The 25,505-nt window shown below is 37.2% G+C and overlaps 1 protein-coding gene across 1 annotated transcript in view; it reads right to left on the reverse strand.

Moving 5' to 3' along the window:
* Positions 1-421: 421 nt before the first annotated feature.
* Positions 422-25,505, reverse strand: part of RAP2A (RAP2A, member of RAS oncogene family) — a 29,637-nt gene continuing 4,553 nt past the window's right edge. The window contains exon 2 of the mRNA XM_057366202.1: positions 422-3,682. Within this exon, the coding sequence (XP_057222185.1) occupies positions 3,445-3,682 (238 nt within the window). The 3' untranslated portion in view covers positions 422-3,444. The remainder of the gene's footprint in view (positions 3,683-25,505) is intronic.

The following is a 25,505-nucleotide window of genomic DNA, read 5'->3' on the forward strand; positions in this document are numbered from 1 at the left end:
TGGCACACTGGTAAAAAAAAAAAAAAAAATTAAAAAAAAATTAAAAAACAAACATGCACAAAACCCCCCAACCAAATGGCTGACATCTTTAGGCAACATTCTATACAGGAAAGCAAATACCAGTAGTTTTCCCACAGAAAAGTAATGGCAACTGTAGCACTGGGGTTAGGGAGAGGCTAGGACCAGAACAGAAAATGTCACCAAATTTCTTCCTTTGATGCTCTGAAGGGGCAAGCAGGGGGACGGACACAACAAAAAAACTGCTAAAATCCAATGCAAGTTATATGTAACTTTACTCTTGATCTGATTCTGATTTGTTTGCTTTGAATGGGTTTTGTGTGTATTTTTAAGGGAAAGAGGAAACAGTTGCTCTCACTATCATAGCTTAAAAGAATAAAAGTTGCAACTTTTTTTTTTAAAAAAAAAAAACAACAAAACCGGAGAAATGCTGTCTTTGTAGAAAAGTACAAAGCTCTACAAGAACAGCCAAAGGAAAAGTGGGTCTTTGGAACAAATCATAATATTTTAAGGCATGTTATAAGAAACTTTCAAATACTATAATTGGTAATCCTGTCAGGGTACAAATGAAACAGTGACCCAAGACCAATGACTCCTGCAGGGTGGCCATGCAGCTGCTGTGTGGCTCACCTACCTCCCTTTCTGCTACCCCTGTAACTTGAAAAATCTGTTGAGTGCAACTGTCATTGATTCAAGCTCCACTACCTTCACATTAGTGGAAATACAAATAGTGCATAACTACTTCCTCAGAACTATGCAATGAAAAACAACACTTACGCTTTGCCCCCCCAGCCAAGTTGCATGGTAGCTTACATATGGCCTATGCTTTTGAAAATGTAAGAGTGTAATGAAGAAACAAAACTGGGAGATATTTTCTTTAATATTTTCAGTTAAAAATTTACTATGAATTTTTTTCCTATATCTAAAGCCCATCTGCTTTACATTATGAACTTCATGTTGGGCTGCTCATAATCTACTTCATGCCATTTTCTTGGTTGATGAACAATCTGTGAGGTAAGATTTTTAACATCTTTGTAAATAACATTGCATAACATGTACTTCCAACTCAATTTGAAATTTGGCTTTGGTTTTTTTTCTGGGGTTTGTTTTTGTTTTTCTTTTTTTTTTCCCAAGTGCTTATGCAGTGGATATCACACTGACAAGCTGTTTTACAGATGGGATCGTGCTGCTTCATAAACCGTTTCCTAATCTAGATATTTGAAACCCTGAAATATCATTAATCCAACATCTCACATCTTGCTTAAGCATGGCAGCTGACACAATGGGCAGGCAGGGGTGGTAAGAGAACATTCATACCATCTGGTTTAGGCATGTGAGTTGTGTGACTTGGAGGACCAAAGTTAAAAGCCTAAGTTTGCTATATAGTCAATGGAAAGAGGTAGGTGCCTCTAGGAGGGCGATTCAGAGCACCCAAAATGGGCATTCAGACGCCAGAAATAAATGGTGTGCCTATCTCCCTAAGAGAATGAAGTACAGAAACGAAAGCTCTGCAAGGTAGATGGGAAATGGGCTACATTTACGTTCTAGTAAGGCTTAATGTTCTGTGACATCTAATGCCCTTTGTCACACTAGTTGTGGAAAGGTCTTGAAACTTTAAGGGCAGAGTTGGCCAGTTCTCTTCCATGATTTCCTTTAGTTATCATCCATGAACTATAATTCAAAATGTTAAGGATATTTATGCATGGAGATCTGCAAAGTGTTTTTTCTACTCCAGTGTCCTTTGTGGCAGATGAGAGCGCTTTTAGGAAGTTCTGCAGATGGAGGCAAAACTCTCGAACCTAACTCCAATTACAGCATTTCTAAGGGCCATATACACACACACATACACACTCAACACACACACACACAGCCCAGCACCCCTATTTTCACTCATTTAAACACAAGGAACTACACTGTTACTGCACAAGATTGAAAAACTAATAAACGCATGGTGTTATTTAGACCACAGGCTCAGTGACTGTATTTTTATGGCCAATTTTACCTATAAAAGATCCAGCTCAAGACAATCTTTCCAGCATTTAAAATCTAAACATTGCGATTGAAAACTTTCCTATACTTTGATTGTAAGACTTTGAAATAGGTATTTCTGTGCCATTAGTCATGCAAATGATAAATACTTCACTGCTATGAAACTAGCAAGTCAGAGCTCGAGCATCCTTTCAAAATAAAATATTTGCTCCCACCATTAAACACTCCACTAATTGGGGCAACCTTTGAATAGTGTGTCAGGCAATTAAAGAGCCATTTCCACACTCACCTAAGGAATTACAACCGTAACTATTTCACCTCTGAACCAAATGATTTTACATGGTTATTCAATTTAAGTTTTCAACATTAAAGCTATCAAATAGCAAACCGGATTTTCAAAGGTTAGTTGGGATCACACCAGAGAATGTAGCCCTTAGAGGCAAGAAAAACTGTTGTCTTTAACAAACTTAAAAATGCAGGATGTTCATACTGTCCCACGAGGTTTCTGCAGAAGGGAACATATGGATGAAACATGGCTTAATTTTCCTTACAAGATGGTACTAGTTAATCTATTAAAGTGTTCCTTGTTAGTAAGGCTCAGCAATTTTTTTTTCATCACAGTTGCTTCCTCCTGGTTCAGTAAAGTGAAAATAATGATGCTTCCTGCTTTGTAAACAGAGGGTTTGTTTGGCTTTTTGTAGACCAAAACCTGAAGCGATCCTCCATTTTTGAGCAGCAAAATGAAAGATTTAAAACATTCCAATGCCAGACTGTTTCTTCACCCGTCACTTGTTTCCAGATCTTGCCTCTCATTTCACACGCTGATTCAATGTTTTCTATTTCAAGATGTGGGATAAAGTGTAGAAATAATAGCATTGATTTTGAAAAGAATCCAAACTATATGGGTCTCTGGTAGCCTTTTTCTCCAACACTGTCAGAAGTTCTGGTGAAATCAACATAACTGACTGAACAAACTCAGCCACATGTGATAGTGCCCATTCTGAAGTGTGGTTATCAGACACCAAAAGACTTGGCTCTCCTTTTCATACTTATGCTCATTGTGAATGRTCTTCAGAGATATCCTCTCCACTGCTTTCATTTCCTGTTTCCAAAAGGATTCTGTCCTCTTCGGAAATAGTTGCTGTTGTTGCTGTCTGACACGACAACACACGTACGTTCGACTGGAACGACCCTGTAGATCARCTGACTGTGCCATAAAATTGCAGGTGCTCAAAGGGAAAAACCGGGTGAGATGTGGTCATTTAACCCAATTATATTCAGAGTCAGTGATTGACTTTCAATGCTCAGCTCTGAGTTAATGTTGCTACTTCACTACAGATGTATTTCAAGTGACCCACAAACCAGGAAGTGAAGTAGACAGTTTTACCACCTTACAAAATTTCTGCAAATTAAGTCCAAGTTAGGTCATTTTTAATGCTATTGTATATTACATGCAGAACAGCATGGATCATCTTTGTCTGGCTGTGCTGCATAGTTCATTTGTCTAACAATTTCCGCAAAGAGCTCATCCACCATTGTTTTACTTTTAGCAGAGGTCTCCATAAAGGGGCAGCCCCATTCTTCAGCTAAGGCTCTGCCTTCACTCAATGATACTTCTCTCTCACTTTCCAGGTCCACTTTATTACCAACCAGAATTACTGGCACCTTCTCATACCTACAGTTTAAAAACAAAAACAAAAACAAAAAAAAAAACAACAATAATTATATTTTTAAAAATGGCAACATTCTTACATTAAAAAAAAATCTATTTGCAAACACTGCAGACCCAACAGGAAAGAGGTATTTAGACAATCTTAAAATTTTACACTTAAAAAATTGCATACTTCACATTCTAGCAATTTGTTGCACATCTTGTTCCTCTCACACCTTTAGGAGTTCTACAAAAATTTTCCTTCCCTCCAGGAAATATGCCAGGAATACTTCCACACTGCAAAAATTAGGAATATAATGCTATTTTCTCTGCAATCTCAATGCGTAAGAACAGGATGGACATCAAACCCTCCCTTCAACATTACATCCTCCTTTTCCCTGAGCATAGGTATTTTGCATCTCCTGCTTGGGAATGCAACACTCTCCCTTTCAAGGGTACATGTACCTTTGGTCAATACACACAGAACTCTCTGAATTGCAATAAACAAGACAAAACCAAAGGGCAAGTAAACTAATTCCAAATTTCAGGAAATGTAGTCCATTTCAAGTACTGTCTACACACAGAAGTATTGTTATATACAAACACACATTAGATAACAAATGTATATCTCTCCCTTGCAGCATTCATATMGTTATGCCAGTTAAAGAGACAAAAAAAAAAATCAAAATTAAGTTCCAGGCAATACTATCACAGTTCTGCTTCATAATCAACTTGGACAGCACAACAGATTATATAGCTATGAAGGAATTTATGACTTTGCACCTCCTTGTGAAGGGATCCTTGCCAAGTTTTTTTAAAAAATTGAAATGCCTGACTCTTTTTCTTTCCATTCTCACATTCATAAACCTTTTTTCAGACATGAAACTAAGCGTTCCATCAGGTTTTAAATTTACATATTTGCCATAGAAAAGAAAAGAGTGAAGAAAAAACTGGGCCTATCTCCAAAAAACTCCACACAGGTTTACTCATGAAAGCAGCTAGGACCAAGAGAAAAACCAATTATGACTCTTAGCCAGAGTCAAACCAGACCTAAGAGAAGCAAGATGGTTCCTCTTAACTTAAACTGGTTTTCTCCTTCATATTTTCTTAGTATTATTGCTTTGAGTCAAATGACTGGGTAAGTTTGAACTGTGGACCGACAGAAGATGTAGCTGACACCTGCAGCAGCTGAAGGTGACACCATCCTTAAGCCACCATTACACCTTCTTCAGGTCCCACCTGAACCCCTTGCCTGCCAGGCAAGGCAGCAGAGCAGTGCTGCTACATCTGCCTCAGCTGCTTGAGGGAAACAGCCAGTTTTTCCCTGTCTGCCAACATTCTGCACTGGAACAGGTAACCCGTGTGCTCCCGATGGCTCTGCTGCAGGGACAGCGTGCTCTCACAGAGTCGCTGTGGAAAGGATAAAAGGCCAATAATGTCTCAAACCACATCAACAACTCTTACATCACCAAACCAGCATCAAAAATTTGTCTAATTATGTCACAAAATGTTGGTGAAATTCTAAACTTTGTCGTGCCTCTTTGCTAACTAAGAGAATGTCATTTAATCCATAGTCCAGGGCTGGCATCAATAATTRTAAGAGAATTCCCCTCACTTTTACCATCTATCCTGCCTTCATTTACCATCCGAAGAGACACAATCCATATTTTACTCTGTGGATATACACTATTCAGCACAATGAGACCTTTGGAATTCTTACAAGAGTTAAGCTGTCATTAATTAAGTACCAAAATACACACAAGCATCTTGAAATCTGTCCTCCTGCAGTTAAACACAAGATAGCCTAGTCTTTACTTACATAAGATGGATGGCATTCAACAGATAAAAAGAAATATTGAATTGCTGTCTTATCTTTATTGTTCAGATGCATGTGTCCTATTGCATTTGCTGTACAGCATCAAAAAAAACACTTAAGCGGAAGTGGAATCAGGTACACCTTCACTGCATTTCTTGGTATCTCAGGGCCCCAAACTTCTTCTCACTCTCCACTGGCTTGTCCTTGCATTTTCCCTCTGGTAAAATTGCTTGAGAAGTGCCCAGTAAAGAAATGGATGAGCCAGAATTAAAATGCAGGATCACCTCTCTCAGTTTTGAGAGATTGCTCCAATTTGTTGAGAAACATATGGGGAAACATATCTACACTTGTTGCAGAGTTATAGCCYGTTCCACTGAAATATTCAAATGCTTAAAAGGTTTAAGAATGCTAGAAAAGCTGGGTGACTAAATATCTGAGAGTCTGTATGCTACGAGTACTCAGCACCYGGGAAATGGAACAGTGGAAACCCTGATGTTTTGTACTGAAGAACAGAAAAAACTGATGATCTGACAGAAAATATGTAAAAAGCCTAATTTAATTTATTTGCACAGGACCATCTAGGAACTATTAGGTGGAACAGACAGAAGCAATTTTCTGTATTGCTTTTCCTCTTGCATTTACCTGATTCACTACCTACCATCAACACTTACAATGAGATCCTACAGTCAATAGCCTTATTCACCTTATAATTCAGATTCATCCACAACCAATAACTTTACAATATTGAAATGTGTAAGAAAGGGTTTCTGCAAAGCTCTCATTAAGTCTTCTAATCAAAAATAAAGTTGCTCTTGCACAATACATCCCTGTACTACCTAGACTTTAAGTCTTTAACAACTTTACAGAGAAAACACATTTATATATGCATATATTTTGTGATATATATTTTAGATTTTTATGTATATATATTTYGCCTGTCTACAATATATATACACAGAGAGTCATGCAATTTGTCTTTCTAAATAGAAAAGTCAGTGTCTGCTACCTAGAACACAGCAAAAAATGGGAAAACAGTCCATATATACTAAGCAGAAGAGTGGCTGTGGTATGGGTTTAAGAGCTCCAGCTTAGTATCAGTCCTGCCAGACCCAAGCTCAGTAGGGGGAGTCAGACCAGATATCTGTGTATCCTATTCCCATCAAGWACCARGATGATGATAAAATGTGTGTCTTCATTCAGAGTCTAAGGGTCTCCGTACTGTACTTCCCAGTTTTTGAGTTCTGGGAACACTTTGTGGAAAGTCTAGCTCTTGACTAAATCAAGCTCTACAAGTTCAAGATGGCTCTGCCCCCTCTGCCTCCCAACACCACCAGAATTTCCTGCCTTGCTTAATCAAACTTAGGAATTCACAAAGCCTTCCAGAAGATTCTAGTAGGATCTAATCTACTCACAAACACTTTCAGCAGAGCAAAAGAGGTTAAAACCCCATCACCTACACTGAAGTCCTGAAAATCCAGGCTGCTGCTCCCACCACAGGATCTGTGAGAGAGCAGCTCAAGTCCACAGTGGGAGCTGGGCAGAAGTTTTGCCTTTTGTTGCAGCCCATCTGCCCCTGCTGTCTCCTTAGCAAAGGAAAAGTGGCACAGTTCTGTTCCTCATTTCTGGAGCAGGAAAATCCAATTTTCTCAGTATGGCAGAAAAGCTTTGAGTAGCCTGTAGCCTGATCATTTCTAATGAAAAGCATGAGGGGCACCTGAAAATAAGAATTGCTGCCGCTTTTGTCAGTATCAGTGTAGCACAGTATGTATTCTAGGGCAAACATCACAGCAGAGCCTCTAAAAAACACTCTCAAATGTAGCACGGGAAGGCTTGACTTTTCAAGACCTCTTCAGGAACAAATTTTTGCAAGACCAATTACACATGTTTGCAGAACACATTTAAAGAACAAGGCACTTCACCCTGTTTAAATGATTCACTGTCTTTAGCTCCAATATGACAATCACTGAGCAGCGCGACTCTTGAAGAGATAACATGACTGCAGTCATTTATAGCCCTATGAAAGATGCTGGTGCAGAATCAAATGCCATTATATCCAGGATATCACTACTGGCAAGGTACAGTAGTGGCTCCATAAAAGACAATCAGAATGTATTTGCCAGTCCTAGATAACTATTCAATGTTAAACCCCATCCTCTTATCCTGCTTTAATGAGTGCCTGGGACCAACAGYCCACAGTAAATCCCTCAGTTTTCCTGAGCATGGGCACCACAGCCACATGAAATCAATAAATACACAGACTTCAAATGTTTTATGTAGCCCAGCTATGCACCACTGACCACGCAGCCTTGCATATAACTCAGCAATAAACAGTTTCTGTATTTTATCTTACCTCACATGACACACACATCATTCGCATTTGTTCARATTACTATGTACATTTTGAATAACAGCTTAAAACATTTAGAAAGCTTCAAGGTGAATGGTATAAAAAAGATCCTCAGAGACTTCTACCTCATATTTTTTCCACCTCCATTTATAATCAGAAAGAGAGAAACATGGACAATACCTGACATCACATGTTAAATGTCTTTAACAAAGTACTTCTCAGATTTTTGGTTAGAGCTGTCATAGGATAAAGATAAAAACAAAGACAATGTGCAGTGAAAAGATAATAAAAATGAAGACTAAAAGAGCAAGAATTAAAAAAAAAAACAACCCCCAAGCTTACACCAAGGCAAATAAACTGATCTGATTTCCTTAAACAGTTTTAGAGATTGCCCAGGACACCTAAACTCTGTGTGTGTGYACGTGAGTTTGTACTAATCAGTACAGAAGATGTTAAAAAGTTTAAACAGGTTCCTGCTTTCTAATTTCACATTCTGGAAGTGTATCTCTTCTAGATTTTTCCTGAGCTTCATATCAGACCCAAATACTTTCAACCAAATCATTCTGTGTAATTAAAAAAAAAAAATCAAGAGAATACCATGCATTCTTAAAGACTATTTCTTATAACAACTTTAAGTCCTGATGGAGTTTTTGGAAAGATGCATGATTATAGCTTTATATGATAAATACACTGAAATACAAAAGATATCTATCCATGATAACTACCGCCAGTAATCAAAAGGAGTCTACAGTAACCCTATGGCTTATCCAATAACCCTAATCGCTTGCTACGCACAGGGCATCTTCCTCTTTGKTTTTTTTTAATGCACTTCTAATTTTGATAATATTTCAGACAGGAAAGTAATTTAAGGGATAAAGCTATTAGTGATGACAATGATGCAAATAATATCACAGTCAGTAAAAAGAATTATTCTTCATTTCAGACTTATAAAAAATTTGTGATATGAATCCTGCCAAAATACACAGCAAAAGAATTCTGGGCAATATGAAATAAAGTACCAGAAATGACAGTTAAATCTACTAGTTATTTACAAATTCACACTAAATATAACTAAATATCCTTTTGTAATGTAACTTACAAACTCTGATTGCCTGCAGTAAAATCTGTCATAACTTGAACAAGCAGTTTCCTCATCTAGACGATGATATTCCAAGTGTAACTACCAAGATTTCTTCTAATCCCTTTGACATAATTATTTGGATATTTAAAGTGGAATCCTTGATAGATAGAACTCACATCACCTACAGGGGATAAGAAAAGGCACAGAGTGCTCCCCAGCCTGATTCTGAGCCTCTTGAACACCAGGAAGAGAGGAAGSAATATCACAGAATTTTCAAGAAGAAAACAATCTTAACCCTTTGTTGAAGCTACCAATTCTTGAACCAAAGCAGCAGAAAATGTATATAGATACTTCTGAAGCTATTACTACCTTATGACACTCAGAGAAGACATTTCACTTTTTCCAAACCCTTATTCTTTGTATTTTGGTAGCTTGAAAAATTGTAACCATTAAGGGGCTCATAGTGCAGAGTTATGTTTAGATGTACTGCAAATATACACCAATAAAGATGTGCTAATACCTGTAGACATGTATAAATGTGTCAGATACACAAATCTAAACAAAGGTAGGTTTCTGCAAAGTTTGAGCACTTTTCCCTCTAATGGAAATCATTACAGCTTCTCAGGCAAAATCATACAGAACAGCTGTAAAACTCCCACGACTCTGATGCAAACAAGTCATTCCAGTTCACTAATTAATTGTACTTAATATTCAGTTTTGTAAGCTATATTGTGTAATGATTTAATTTCTTAAGCAACAACTCCCAACTAAAAAAATAGCCTTAAAATCATTTTTACAAATGAGTAGACGTAAAGAGTTTATTGGAAGTCCYACTGCAATTAGGTGGCTGAGTCATGAATTAGTTTGCTATAAAGAACAGTGTATGGCCTAATTGCAGGACAGGGATCTAACATTTTATTCTAGTCTTTGACATGAACTCCTTACATAGCCTTTGGGAAAACAAACTCTTAGATGGATAGATTGAGCTATATAAAGTCATAATAATTGTACTTATTCATAGGAYAGTACAATTAAATAATAATTGTAAAACAACTTGGAGGATAATATTAGAATAATAAATAACACCACACCATATCACTTTTGAGGAGGCTTCAGAAACTTTGTTCTTGTACATGAAACTTTCTGGAAATAATCACCTCAGCTTAAATAAAATACTTTAAACCAATCCAGTTCTGTGTGTGTTAAAGCCAGCTTCACTTTACAGTTTGGTTTCAAGGTCTAGGAGAAGTCTCAACCAACACCAGTTTGGCTCACCATTGCKGCTGTGCTTGTAAGAAATTAGAGGAAATAGCTCTCTCCAAGCAAAAGCCCAAGAAACAACAASCAACCACAATATAATGAAGCGTGATAAATATTTGCTTCCCAACTGTTACAGTAAGCACTTTTCAACCAAAGCATTTGCACACATTATTTCTAGGCAGCTTACAGCTGAGACCTTGCAAGGGACAAGAAACATAGATGGTACAACCCAGCACATACTCAAATGCCATCTAGTAAACCTAAATTCCCTTGCTGCAACAAATGCACARCATCTGAACATGAAGGACACTAGAGACGTTTACAGGTCATTTCCAATCACTTCAGAGAGAAATTCTTATCTACAGAGGATTTTCTGCATCTAAGATTTCATAGGGGAACTAGAATAACTGCACTCCTTCCATGTATTCAGCCTGCTTCTGCAAGTCACAACAGATATAGGCTACTTTCAGCTCTGCCTCCAGCTTATGTGGTAAAATGTCAAGAACAGCTGAAAATCCAAAGGTCTAGCAACATGTCTTATCTGAGCAGGGCTTGCTAGTCACTAAAGTAAATCCTAAAAAAAAAAAAATCCCTGATCATTAAGATGTTGAGGAGACATTTTYTCATTAAGCTTGCAGAACTCCATGAATGTTTAAACTTTGTCCCATGACAAAGTCTGTTCCCCTCAAAGTAAGGCTCTGGCATAGGTGAAGGAAATCAGCACTCTGAGTGCTGGGCATGACAACAAGGAGCCAATGATAAAAGTAGCTTCAATTCTCCTCTACTGCCATTTCAGATGCTCAAAAGCCTTCACARACAGGAGGTTATTTTTCACCTTAGAAAGGACACTTCTCCCTAGTATCTATCATTAAAATTCATAGCTATCACTGAAGTCTATTATCAAGAATGAAAAGACTCTCAGGGATATATAAAATCTACCTGCTTAGCAGCAGGTTTGCTGGGAGCATATCCAAACAAGATTTTAATCCTTGAGTTCCCTCTCTATGCCAATCAAAATTCTCATCTTACACAACCGACCATCAACATCATCTTGTTGAACTCCTGAAATGCTTGCCAATTCAGCAACTCAGAAACATTGGACTTTTCAAATAGGAATTTTTTGTTCCTTGGTACAACTTAAGAAGCAATAGAMACAAATACATACGTTTTACCTGACGTTTTCCATTGTGACTAATTCTCTTGTTTGTAGACGCAACAYGAAAATCAGAATGTCCTACAAATCTGAGATTCTCACAGTTGCACCAATTTCACCTCCTGTCTGTCTACTCAGTTCACACTGAAAGAAATCTACTTGTCAAGAAAACTAACAGATTATGAGGCATATTATAGTTGTTTAAATAAAAAAAAGTTCTTGCTCAAAAAATTTCCAGACATTAAAGCTGAGCACCTCTTTTTTTTTTTTTTTTTAAATTACTGCTACTAGCTGTAGGAATGGTTCAACATCTTGAAAATTAGGCCTCACATTTCAATATTTAAACTTTGCATTTGTAATTGAAAATTATTGTTAATGAGCAATGAACATTAGTTTCCTTACCTTGAATATTTTTAAGCCATATCCATGCTAATACACTAATGTTTATTCCAATATAATGAGCATGACTGGATATGTCAAGACTTTTAGTACCTACCAAATGTGCAACAAATAGAAGATACTAAATTTAAAGACACTACCATCTATCTTCTATTTGTATTCCGAAATCTCAAAAAAAAAGACATTTCTTTCAAATGATCACTTTTTCAGACATGACCAATTATAATTAAATTTTATCCTCTGATGTCTTACAGCAAAGACAGTAAACATCAAGCAAGAGGGATGATGGCATGCAATTTAAGAGATGTGGGTTTAGTTTCACACCCTATCACAGACCTCCTGTGAGATTTCTAGCAAGTCCCCTGAACTCTGTACCTCTGCTCCCTATCTGCAGAAAACAGTTGTCAGCTTTAACCTCTGATGCCTATGGCACATAAACACTTCTGAGATCTTCCATCCTTAGTGAAGGATGCAATCTGAACATCTTGAGGGATGCAGCAGCAATTTTGCTTCTCTTCAAGTRAAAAAGCACCCTGCATCCTGCTATTCTCAGCAATAGGCTATGAAACACCACAGAATTTTGGGATTTCTTTACAAGTATTTACAACAAATACGTTAGGGCAGACTCAGTGCCAGCATCAAACCTGTCAGCCAGAAGAATAAAGCTGTTGGATTAGGTGTGCCTTGAAGCAAGGGCACCAGATTTGGGGACAAAGTCAAGGCTGTTACCTCACTTCAATACCACTGGCTTGAGCAGAAACTGCAAAGACTCACAGCATCTTACAACACATGCTGACATTGAGAGATCTCTCCTCCTCCTTGCTCCCCTGCACAAAACTCCACAAGGTCATAAATCCTGCCTGTTCTGGTGATGTGGGACTGAAGAGGTTCCTTTACAAAGGCAATGAAACATGCAGATACATATTAAAAGCAATTTGAGCCTCTCGCACATCATATAAATCTATGTATTCTAAGTGTTTTATAGGTTTTGATGTACAAATGTTTAGATAAACTACAGTAATATATTAGTATATAGTGTAAATTTCCTGTACAAGTCACATTGACAAAAGCAAGGGAGGAGAAAAAAAAGTGACCAAAAAGACCCGTACCAGTTCAGACATATCAAAGTTCATTCTGGTAGTTGGGCTAAAGAAAAATCCTTGCAATAAAGTACTATTAATAATCCTTTTGGAAAAGCTGAAACAGCACCCAGACTTTGTAAAAAGCACAGAGTCTGTAAAGAAATTTATGAGTACAGTGGTAGGTCTAGTTTCTTATAGAGTCTATCAATGCTGCTATCTAAAGATCTAGTTCTTCCTTCTGCCTACAACTTTTCCCCTCACCATTCTCTAGTCCATAATTAGGATTAAGCATGTGCCAGCTTTTCTTCCATAACTAGAGCAGTGACAGGGTGTCTTTCCCACCAAGAATTCTGACAGAACTTAATCATTATTTAGATTTCTAATTTGTTCCAGATGTTGATCTRGGCAGGAAGGGACCTTGGGAAGTCTCCAGTCCAGCCCCCTGCTCAGAGCAAGGTCAGCCAGGAAATCTCAAGCAGTATGCTCAGGGCCATGCACAATTCAGTCCTGAAAACTTCCAAGGACAGGCCTTCCATGATCGCTTTGGGATRTTGTTCTAATGTTTAATTCAGTTTAACTTTGCTGCAGAATTCAACACTTACTAGCAGGTAATGGAGGCAGACGAGACAAGAAGACAACTGAGTTGCATAAAGCTCAAGAAAATGGGCTGAGAAACAAATGCCAAAGTTATATAAACATTGATAGCTATTCATTTATGTAGAGGAAGTGATAATCACACTTGCAGGCCTCAAGATAGACATATATCTAAGAATTCTGAAAGCAAACTGAACTAACCAGACTTTGCAGAATTAACTAAAGCTCAAGCATAAGTTAATGACAACTTCAAACTCTTTATCCTTATTTATTTAAACTATAAAAAATGAAACTTTTTAGTGGGTGCATAAACTAAAAAGAACAAAAACAGTCAAATGCATATACATTTTAAAAGGGCCAGAAGACTACAGTCCTCTAAAGCATTAGTTCACTCTTCAAAGCCAACACACTCTTATACTACTTTAAACAATTTATAATCACTGATAAAAATTCCACTGCAAAACTTGTTTAAACTATTCTAATAGGATTTTCTCTAGCTCATTAAAATTGCACTTTTCAGTCTTCAAGAATAGGCCTAACAATTAATTCAAAACCTTCTTAGTAGCATCACCTGCTTCCAAAGGATTAGTGTTCAGGAATGACCATGTTGTTCTGTCCAGGCAGAACCAGTTTCTCTTCCATGGAAGAGAAAGAAACCAGTTTCTCTTCCATGCCAAGGTAAGAACCTTTTTACTCCACAACACCTGTGCTCCTGACTTTTGGCACTACCCAGATCTGCCCTCTGAAAACAAATACAAGCCTAGGTCACAAAATTCACCTCTGATAATTTGACTGCCACAATCTAGGCTGCAGAATCGAGCATTAAATACTGATACAAACCGCAGCTCCACAGAGGCTTTTATTTATGTGCTTTGTAAAGAATTTGGCCTTTTGCAATGAACCTAGCTTCAGGTCACTAACACTTAAGAARAAGTAAGACAAAAATAATAGGGCTAAGTGGCAAACAACCTGGCATARATTTCTGCTCTCTCATCAGTCCCCATGTAGAAGCTAAGGCAGGTAGATACCAGAGTTTTTATGATACTGCATAGACTGAAAAGAATTTGTGTGTCTAGTTCAAAGCAGAGACTTTCGTTGCCCTAGAAACTAAAGAAGAATGCAGCTTAATGTCCTTCAAGCTAACAAAAACATCCCACAATTCATATAAAAAAACTTGGCAAAAAATGCTCTATTGAGACAATTAGTGCAATTAGGGTACAATTCCAGATATTTTTCAGAAGATGGACTATTTTACAGGAACTCTAAGTAAGTGACCACACTGATACAGTGAACCAATTCAGGACAAAATACTATTAATGCTATTCATTTTCTCTTTTACTGCAGAAGTAATATTCTGATTTCATATCCTTTTGACCACAGTCAAACCCTCCTCTACCAACAAAGAAAAAATCCAAGGCCTYGACTAGTATCATGAGCAGATGCTCTGAAAGCCTCTTCACTCCTGCTAAGTTTCTACCGGCACATTTGATTTTCAACTTGGTAAGCAAAACCATTATGCCATGACTTCAGAATCTTGGTGGCCCTTATCTTACAGAACAAYTTATCTAATTATCATATACCTGGTATAAATAATTGGAATGTTAGAATAAACAGAGCACTAAGGGTTTATTCTCCACAAGTTTAAGAAGTCACCTTCATCTTCAATGATTTCACTTTCTAACTCCAGAATTTTTTTTTTTTAAAAAAGTGTGTATCATCTTGTTAAGTGAAACAGTTTCCATATCTGAAGATGAACAGACCAAAATAAGRGCTTCAGAATAGTCAGGACTTTTGATGGTTTGATACTTGTTTGTTCTTATTAAAATAAATTTTGTTTCATCTTCAAATACAAAATACTGCCTCCCAGCATACTACCTCTATGTGGTATAAACATAGAGAACAATTCACTGATAACCTCCCTTCTACGTTGAGCATAAAATTCAGAAATAAATTTCTTAGGAGGTTTTTTCCTTCTTTCTACAGTAAGATGGGTAGCAATTAAAGAAAAACAACAGACTACTTCATTCTGATTCAGTGTTGTAGATATAATCCATTCTAACATCCAGAATTTTCTTAGTAAGAACTTTTTCATAAGATGACATTAAATACAGGGTATCTAGCAAAACAGTGAAATCTAAACATTTTATTTTTCCTCACATACGTGTGTATGTATATCTCTAATATTTGATTAACTATCAAAATGAAGCCAGCTAGAATGAGGAGCTCAGATATACTCATCATCTCAAATGTCGAGCTATTTATATTTTAACTACTGTATAAATGTTAATTTYCTTGGGTCTAGTCTAGGTTATAAAAAGCTCCTTTTTCCCCGATGAGTTTTACTAACCTGTCTGACAACCATTTTATTGTCCACTAGGGCATTCTGGACCATTTTTATCTTGTACCTGTAAATCCCATCAGCAAGGCCAGCCCCTGGGACTCCTCCACCACTRCAGCACGCTGCTGCATCTCTAGGGATTTGGGCACCTGGCTGCACCGGCCATGCCMAAGCTGTGCCAGCAGCCCCATTGTCAGAGCCAGGGCTCTGGCTGTCAGCATCCCTTGGGCTGGAGCGGGTCACGCTGGTGCTTTGCCGATGGCTGCGTGCTGGCCGGTGGCTGGTGGCACCCAACGAGCTCCTCAGCTCAGCTCACAGGGAGGAGACAGAAAAAGCAACCTGAGCACATGTGTGAGAATGTGAAACAGAATGAACATGGGGCCTATGTCTCCTGCTGACATAATTTTTTTTTCAGAGGGAGAAAAYACAAACAACCCAGGCCAACTTAAGAAACCTCTTTAAAATGTTGCAAATCCCCAAATGGATACCAATTTTAATATTGCTCAAACTAGGTAAGAGACAATGTGATTTTCACTGGTTTAAACAAACTTGTTCAGAAGTAATTTGATGAAAAAAATTTTCACATGGAGACGAAGCCTATTTTAAATTATTTTAAATTATTTTAAATAGAAGATGTCTGCAGAACCTGACAGAATCCATGGTTTTGTTTTATCCTTTTATCCTGAGTCCAGACACTAGATGGCTACAAGACTGAAAACTGTGTACATATATGCATGCATTTGTGTATATATGCATACATTTTAACTGCCTCTCTTTCTGAGCAAACTTAATTTTAAAAGAACATATTTTATTCTAAGAATAATATTTACATGCCTATTTGCCACATTTTAGCTACAGAAGGATGATAATTTATATACTWAATGTTCAAAAGTAACAGTAAGAGAATGTTTTGAAATTATTGAAATATTTGAAAAAGTCAGTTTTCTTTTAAGAAAGATCATGTTTAAAGGTACTGTACATACACCCCAGTATCCATTGCACCTTCTTCATTGAATCAGTAATTGGTAACTAGAATTTCCTGAAAATAGTTCACTAATTATTTTTTCTACATTAAGTTGTCCTATTCAGAAAGGCCATTCCAATTAATCCGAAGGTGTGTGTGGAGGTGTGAAGCCCAGACTGTTCCCAGTCCTTTTAATCTAACCACATTTCTTGCTGACAGACACAAAGTCTTTCAAAGCAAGCGTTTTGATCATCTCTTGGAGACGAAGGTAGACCTCAATTACTAGTCTAATTATCTCAACTAGGAAGGCAATACAATTGCTTAATTTTAGAGTAATGATGGACTTTCAAGGTGTGCCTTCTCAGCTTTTATCCAAGGCTGAGCTTACCATTGTCCCTCTCTGGCAGATGAAGCAACCACAATGGCAGTCAYTACTTCTGCCTAAAAACCATCTGCAGGAAAATTCAACATTCACCAAATTATGCGATTTCAGACCTTTATGCTGTTTGTTTTGGGTTTTTTTTTTAATATGTTCACCTCATTAAAAACACCCCACACTTTTATCTTTATTTTTAAAATATTTATACCAAATATAGTTTATGAGAAAGAAATAGAAAAAGAAAAGGCAATATCCTGCAATGAGTAGCAGCAATTCTATTGAATGACCAAGCTCTTAAGAAGCCACGGAAAGAAAATCTTTTTTCAAAAATTGTACTTCTTTCCTTTGTCAAGTCTACAATGCATCAATTCTTTCCAGAGGCAAAAACTTTGTAATCACAGAGTTGTTTCTTTTTCCTGAATGTGTCTCTATGAAGCCTAGAGAAACATTAGTAAACTCTACAATATATAGCACCTTCCTCCCCTTTTCCTTATGTTCCAGAGCAACTTTCAAGTACTCTGATGGCAGCTCTCTGTGTATTCTGTTTTCCTTTTCATAACACTGTTATATAGCAAACTTTGGTAGGTAAAATCTGAATTGCATGGATTTGTTCAATCCAAGAGTTATTAAAGTACCTAAGACAAAGCAGTCCAGATAAACCACCTTTCCATCATCAAGCTACCAYGATATTTATCTTCAGCTTCTTGTGATACAATTCTTAGAGATAACAGCCCTTTGAAAATGTTTGTTACAGYTGTCTTGTGACTGAGGGTTCATAAGGTCTGCAAGTGCCTGTCATTTCCTTCCCTGGAGAAAGGGCCCTGCTTTCAGTTAAACATTCACATGTCCTGTCTACAAACCAYCACTGCAGCCCTGTAGTTGGGTTCTTGGCAATTGCAGGTGTAACCAACAGCATAAATCAAAAAGATAAACAGTAGCTCCAGTCCATCAGGAAGCTGTCCAAGGACTGCATTTGCTCATCATGGCTCCTGAAAACCACCYTTGCATGGATGAGGAGCAAGTCCAGCAATCTTCCAATTACATGGCCTGTGCAGAATCTGGGGCAAAAGGCCTGGTGGCAGCAGGACCATTCCCACAATGTAAAAACTGGTACTGGGACAGCATTCCTTGCCAACAGTTGTTAACAGACTCATCTGATGGGTAGSAAGCATCTGACTTTGGCTGCTATGAAATCTTGCTACAGAGAGTATTAAAGAGTTACAAGAAGTTTTACTAAAACCTGCCAGATAGGGAACAGACTCATCAGAAATTTGCAGCAACTACAGAATAAGACAGTGATACTTTGGTAAGCAACAGAGGTTACRAAATCCTGGATGGAACAACAAGACATTGTAAATGGCGCCAGACTGAAGGCAAGATCATTAGACCCATTAATACMGTCCAGGCAAAATTATCAGCTGATCCATTATGTTATCTTCAAAGGCAGCAGAGGACTCTTCAACCCTACTCCCATGAAAACATAGCCACACATTCACTTCATCAGAAGGCAGCCTAGGTTCTCCCCAGTTTGAATGAAATCTGGGAATATTTGGATTGAGTATTTTGAATATTGCTTCTAAAATGTSCCATTGTGCCTAAATTTTCTGGAACATCGGGGACCAAGGAGCACAAGGTTATTGATTTTCTCACATGGCCAACCTATGCCAACTACTGAAGAAACAGATGGCATGAAAATGGACTGCTGAGCATCTGCAGCTTCTAATGTTAGGTGAGGCTGCAGACAACCAAACTAAGGGATAAACAGAAGAGATACCTACGGAGGCAAACTAATCAAGTTTCTCCCCATTTGATACTTAACATTAAAACTCTATGGACTCTTGACAGGCTATCCTGACACCATCTTCTCCAGTTTCTTTCTAGGAATAAGTCCATCATCCCTTAGATAACTCTCTGCATAAGGATAGACACCTAAGCAAATTCTACTCCAAATAAAATGTTATAATCAGCAATATAATATAACCTGTGTATAGAACTCCTTGTAGAGAAGGAAGACATCTGAAGTACAAGACTTGTTAAGCCTATGCTGTGTCTGATTTGATCATCAAGTCTGTGGCCTACTCCATCTTCTATACTAACAAGTCACACAAAGGCATTCAGAAACTCACGGCTCAAAACATACAGAATGAAACTGATGTGACAAAGGAGAATGTAGAGAGAGACAAATTCATTCTGATGGCTGATATTTCTGGGTGCGAAAGCAAAACTGACATAGGCAAATATACTGGGACTCCAGAAGAATTTAGAGATCCATGACCATGAGACTGCTCCACAAAATTTCTTCCTAACCACTTAATTTCTTGAAAAGCTTTACCCACCCAAAGTTTCTGTCAAAACAAGGTATCTGTCTGAAGGCCTACAGCTGTGCAAGCCCAGCTGAGCCATATACTGAAACCAAAASAGGGTCACACACCTAAGCTCTCTGCAGATTTATGGAGGAGGCATGCAAGCTGCCAAGTCCCTAAGAGATGCCTAATTCAGTGAACATTGCTTACTGAGTCYACTAACACAACAATACTAAGATATTCAGCAAATGCACAACAGATATCACTTCCACAGAAAGTCCTGGGAATAAAAGCAAGTGGTGTCAATGCTGTTTCTCACATTTAACATAGTACAGTGATTACAACCCTGATCAATGAGGTGACAGACCTGCATCACACACCTTTGGTCGTAAGAGTTTCACATCTCCTTTCCCAGAAGACTGTTCTAACCAATAAACTGCAAGGAGGTCTAGAAAACGCTTTTCAATCTTCTTGTTGAAGATGTACAACTATGAAGGTAAGTACAAACAAAACACATGAGGGCAAATTCACAAATCCCATGGGAACAACAGAAAAAGATGTAGAAGCTAAAGAAAGGTACTAGGACTGAAAACCAGTGATTTATCAGGCCTGCTTATTCTCTTCAGATTAAGAAGTCACTGCAAAAATGCAAAATTGACATTCCATATTGTTAATGATCACCTAGTCCAGGTGACCATAATATTTCAGGAAAGATCAGCTGTTGCTTCATGATGACATACTGACTTCCATTTTTTTCTCATYCTTTTCAACTGTTTTGAGCAGTGACCAAGCCTGTTTCTCAAGAGAAAAGATTCTGCATACATGACTTCATAGTTTGAGGGGTTTGCTGCAACAGCACTACATACTTTAGAGCAAAGCAGATTCCTAGAGAAATGACCCGAAATAGCTTAGTGTTTTTTTTCCGTAAGACCCAGTTCTCATTTATTTCTAAACGAAATGCAAAAGAAGAGAAGGTTGGCATTGGGGAAAAAAAATATTAAAAAAAGGCATCTGTTCCAGAGCACTGCATGTTCAGAAGATCGATGCCAGAATTGCCTGCCTGCATCCTGCACATTTGGTACAGAAATGAAACCAACTTCTCCTACCTCCAAAGCCTCCATGCATCCTGAGGAGGTCATCTGTTAATGAATCCAAGCAGATCAAACAGATTTAAGTGGTACCATGCTGACAACATCCCACATCCCCTCCCTCTCAAACCTAGCACCACACCCAACTGGAAGGAAGCAATGGGAGAAATCATTCCACATTATCACTCGGACTTTGACAGGGGACTACAGCAGCCTTAACCCAGCAGAAGGTGACTCATTCTCCTYTCTTCCAGGCATTGTAGGGAGTAGCCTGCATGTCAGCCACCAAGAATCTAGCTGCATCTAAAACTAACAGAGCAGATGTCTTCTTTAAACAGTGAGATGGAGAACCTGAATTTAACTGGGGACTGAAAAACACTCAGACCAATTAGATTTTGTSCTTTGTGGGGGTAGAGGGGTATGAAAGGCATCTGATAAAACACACCAGAAGAAACAGTTCAACATTATTATCTTCTGCCCTCCAATTTATTTAAAAACAAAAAAAAACCCTGAATTTCTGAGGCTAAAAAAACCTCACAACTAAACCACAAAACATGACTGTGATTGGTTTTCAGCAGAATTATTTCAATAGATGAGGGGCAAATTCTGAACCCAGAGATAGAAGACTCCTAATTAAGAAAACCTATTAATATGTCAAGTTCTTTTGACAGTAGAAAGTAATCCATAGACTAAGAACATGCGTTCCTATAAACATGTATTTACAAGTAACAGTATACAAATAAAGACTGATGTCACAGTTTAAAAAATACACTTGTTTGGCATCATTAAATGCATCATTAAATACGGAGGTGGGTGAAAAAAAACCCCAACAGATTTTTTTCCCCCCACTCATTTATAAAGTCTAGGGAAAATGRTATAAACCCCAAACATTTTGTATTCATTGTTTAGTTCTAACAAAAGCAAGAAGTTCTAAAATTTACAAATGAGAAAATGGCAAGGACATTTCAAAAGAAAAGGAATTCTTGATGAAAGAATGTATTCATTTCTAGATAGGTCTTATAATGTTCACAGCTTTTGAAAAAGACAAAAGCATTCCAATTATTTTATAAAATGTTTCAAGTAAGATCTTGTACAGCAGTTAAAAAGATGTTACAGCAATGCTGGAAACTGCAACCAGATCTAATCAGATAAAGTAGATTGATTAGGCCTGGCTTATGCTCTTTATTGTAAAATATATATTAGGAGTAAGAGGGCAAACAATTCAAACATTCTGCTATGAAAATTCGCTCATAATTCAGCAAACATTCACATAGGCTAGCAGCAACCTATTTGGCTATTTCTTGAAAGCATCCTTTCTTGCAATTAATCAGAAATCCAGGACCAAAGCTCTTCTTCACAACATTCAGAGCACTTAAGTTCAGTGCCTTATCCAATTCATTTCCAGTTCAGATTAAATTGTAGTTGAGCTGAAACTCGCATGGGAATCTCAAACACTATTAATCTTTTAGTTRAGGTGGCTACCTGTTAACCAGAACAATAATGGGAAGTCCCCAAACCATTCTACAAAGTAGGAACTGTATCTTATTTTACCACAGACCACTACCCTACACTATYACAGCCTAATATTTTTAAAATGCTTTAATGTCTTCCTCATTACTATGACTTTCGCAGAAGATAATACTTTTAAACTTGTTAAAACTCTATCTACAAGACCCAAGTGGTACTTCAAAACAAGATAATCAACTGTGAAAACAGTCCCCATTTTTGTCCTTCACCTGATCTTTCACCTAWTCTAGGCCTAATAAAGACAAGAATTAAAATATTGTCACCATTGCATTTTTAAAGAGTACAGTACAAACTAACTGAGTGAGTCCCATGACATTAATGTTGAGAAAGGATAACGTGCTCATAACGCACCTTTAATTCTCTTGTCTAGACTAGGATTTAAGATAACACAGCTGCCAAAATGCATCCAACCCATTGACAAAGAAAGTGTTCAAAGTTGCACTCATCATTGCAAACTGTACCTAGACTATAGCATTTGCCTTAGTGCAGCAAAAACTGAATACTAGTCCGGTATTGGAAACTTCTGGAAAATGAACCCAGAACAGAACAAAACAAACCCAAACCCAAAAAACACAGCAGAAGCAAGCTAATGAAGAAAAGAGCACGTAGAAGCAGTTAGCTACAATTCTTGTTACCTTAACAATCACATAAATCTGTATGCAAGTCACTACGTGCCAGGATAATTTAACACTGCAGTCCCAATTGCTTCCCTATTCTCTCTCAAAACGTTATCATCACATACCACCTACACAATTTACAAGGTGGAAAAAAAATTGTTTGAGCAACACTTGCAATGCTTCAGAAATTAAATAACCAGTAACTCCAGGTTTTTTCTGAGGTACAAGAAATAAAATTCAATTCAATAAAATTCAATTATTAAAAAGAAAACTAGGAAAGAAATTTAATGGAAGGATTTGATGATTTTTTTGATGGTCCACCCACTCAGACATTTCACATTTTCATCTGAAAACTTTCAATAGCCAAAGAATGTCTATTTTTGAAATTTCAGTCTAAAAAGTATACCTGCTAACATAAGAGCTTTGACTAAACATAATGTTACCCAGAATGTTTCATGTTTGACCAAAGAAGAAAATTTGCTTCTATCCACACACTATCCAATTGTAGAATTATTTTGAAAGAAAACATTAAAGTTACTGCCAACTGTGTTGGCTATAAAAAACAGTATTTAAAGAATTACTGTCCTCTCACCAAAACAGGAATTCAAAGGCAAAATCATAAATTCAAATGAGCAATGATTTTTAAAATAAAATTTTCCAAATATTCAAAATTCTGTGTCAAAACAGCCTAATGAAGAGCAGAATAGAAAACACTCAACCCCAAGCATTAATGCTATAATACTGAACTAAGTTATGAAAGCAATTAAAGTCATGGTTATATTTGGTCTCTAACACATTAARTAGCATTTTTACAACACAGACACAATCAAGCAATATTGCACAACCAAAAACAAATTTAAGAAGTCTTGCCACATACTGTTCTACTATTTGACAATTGCAGCTATCCAAAAATTATCCACACATCTCTACAACAACATAAGCTACAGCAGCAATTAAGTCCCAAAACCAGAAGATGATGCTAAGGAATACAGGCATCATTAAAAAAAACAAAAAAGCACTACACTCTAAACTAGCACAATCTAAACTAAACACGCATACAAAAGGAGCTTGCCTACCTGGGTTTTTCAATAAAAGTCCAAAGAACACCTAAAAAGCAGGAGGGGATAAAAATATTTATATTCAGTGTTCGTATATGAAAACTATCATGACACTTTACCCTACAGAGAAAAGTAAGTAAAACTCAGGAAAGAATACTTATAAAATTATCTGGATTAGGTTGTGGGGGTGGTAGGGAGCAGGGAAACAGCAAAAAAAAAAAAAATCCCAGCAACAGATTAGAACACTCTGGTTGCAAGCATTGTCTCAAATTTTCATGTTTTTCACTAAAAAAAAAATCAAAGTAATATGAATATTTCAGATTAGCAAGAATGTGAGAGTGGGAGAATGGGGGGGGGAGGGGGAAGAGTCAAGAGAACTCTGCAAGCATGTAATTAAATCAAAAGTTACTACAGGAAAACAAAGGTTATATGTTCTGAAGATGGACGAGCACCTTGAAATAGCTGAGTTTAAGACTAAGCCAAACATCTTCAAAATTCTCTTGTATAGCTTAAAATTGCACACTGTGAGAGACATTTTTTAGAGAATTGTCTGTGTATGACTTGCAGGAACCTATAATTTCATCTGACAGAATTAGTTCACTAATTTCAAATTAAAACAAAGGTAGATTCACACACACTCAAAATTAACCTGAACTCTATGCAATGCTTCTTTGGGTCTCTATAGTTACCTTAAAAACACGAGAACACAAATCTGAGTTGCACACAGTCTACGTCTCAGCTCACCAATAAAACACAAGAGATGTCCAGACAGCAGAAGATTCTGATATGATATACACAGTCCATTAGATATGACTTATACCTGTGTCTACCACTTCTTTGTATCTCTTCAAATGCTTAAAATATTTGCATTTTGTTCTTATAAATTGGTAAGGTTCCCACCACCTATCCATAGATGTCCCTTAACCGAGGAAAAAAATTCTTCTATTTTACTTAAATATGCAGAAATGTTTGTTGAGATTTAGAATCTGTTAATCTGTTTTTCCAACAAAGTCCTAAATTTCATCTGATGGGTGCACAAGAGCAGCTGGAAGCTTGGCCAGGAGGAGAATGGGGGCCATGYCTTTTACCCACTCTGCCAATTTTTACCTAAAGATGAGTGCTCAAAACAATCCACTGCATTAAGATTATTGTAAGAAAAAGAGCTCTTGCTAAAAAGACAAGGATTTCAGTCTGTCCTTATTTCTGCAATCTCTACACAGCTAGCACCTATGAAAATTCCYAGACATTTGTCAAGCTTTGCATACAGTATGCCTCAGAAGAAACAGGATTTTCCCTATTTCACTTCTACCAGACACTTCAGTGTTTCTTCCTGAAAGGCTGGAGCCATGTTTGTGGTTGAAAGTGTTGTACTAGTGTTTATGAAGAATTCTCTAATTACTTCTCAAAAGTAGAAAAAATACTTTTTAAAAATAAGGATGCAACGTACATAGAATTTTARAACATGTAAAAATTCAACCTTGTTTAAAGAGGATGTATTTTCTTTAAAAACATACTTTGATTTCACAGTACTTGGAAAGCAATATTTTCAACTAGACTTTTGAGCAATTTGTAATTTCAAATACAGTTTTCCAGACTTAATCACCATTAAGTCACTAAATACATCAATTATCATTGACTGAGGAGGCTGATTTCACAATTAATAAATTTCAATGATTACCTCTCTCGTATGTTTTAAATTACTACACAGAATCCCTAGACTGGGAGGCAGATTTTCATCCTGATCATAAACCACAGCCAGAAAGAACATTCTCAACTCACGAATATATTTCTGTGGTATATCATAGCAATATACTTCTATAATTCGGTCTGCATTTTCAGCC

The sequence above is a fragment of the Malurus melanocephalus genome, unplaced genomic scaffold (genome assembly GCF_030028575.1).
Source record: "Malurus melanocephalus ecotype Western Australia unplaced genomic scaffold, MMel_1.1 scaffold_61, whole genome shotgun sequence".
In the NCBI taxonomy this organism is placed as follows: Eukaryota; Metazoa; Chordata; class Aves; order Passeriformes; family Maluridae; genus Malurus; species Malurus melanocephalus.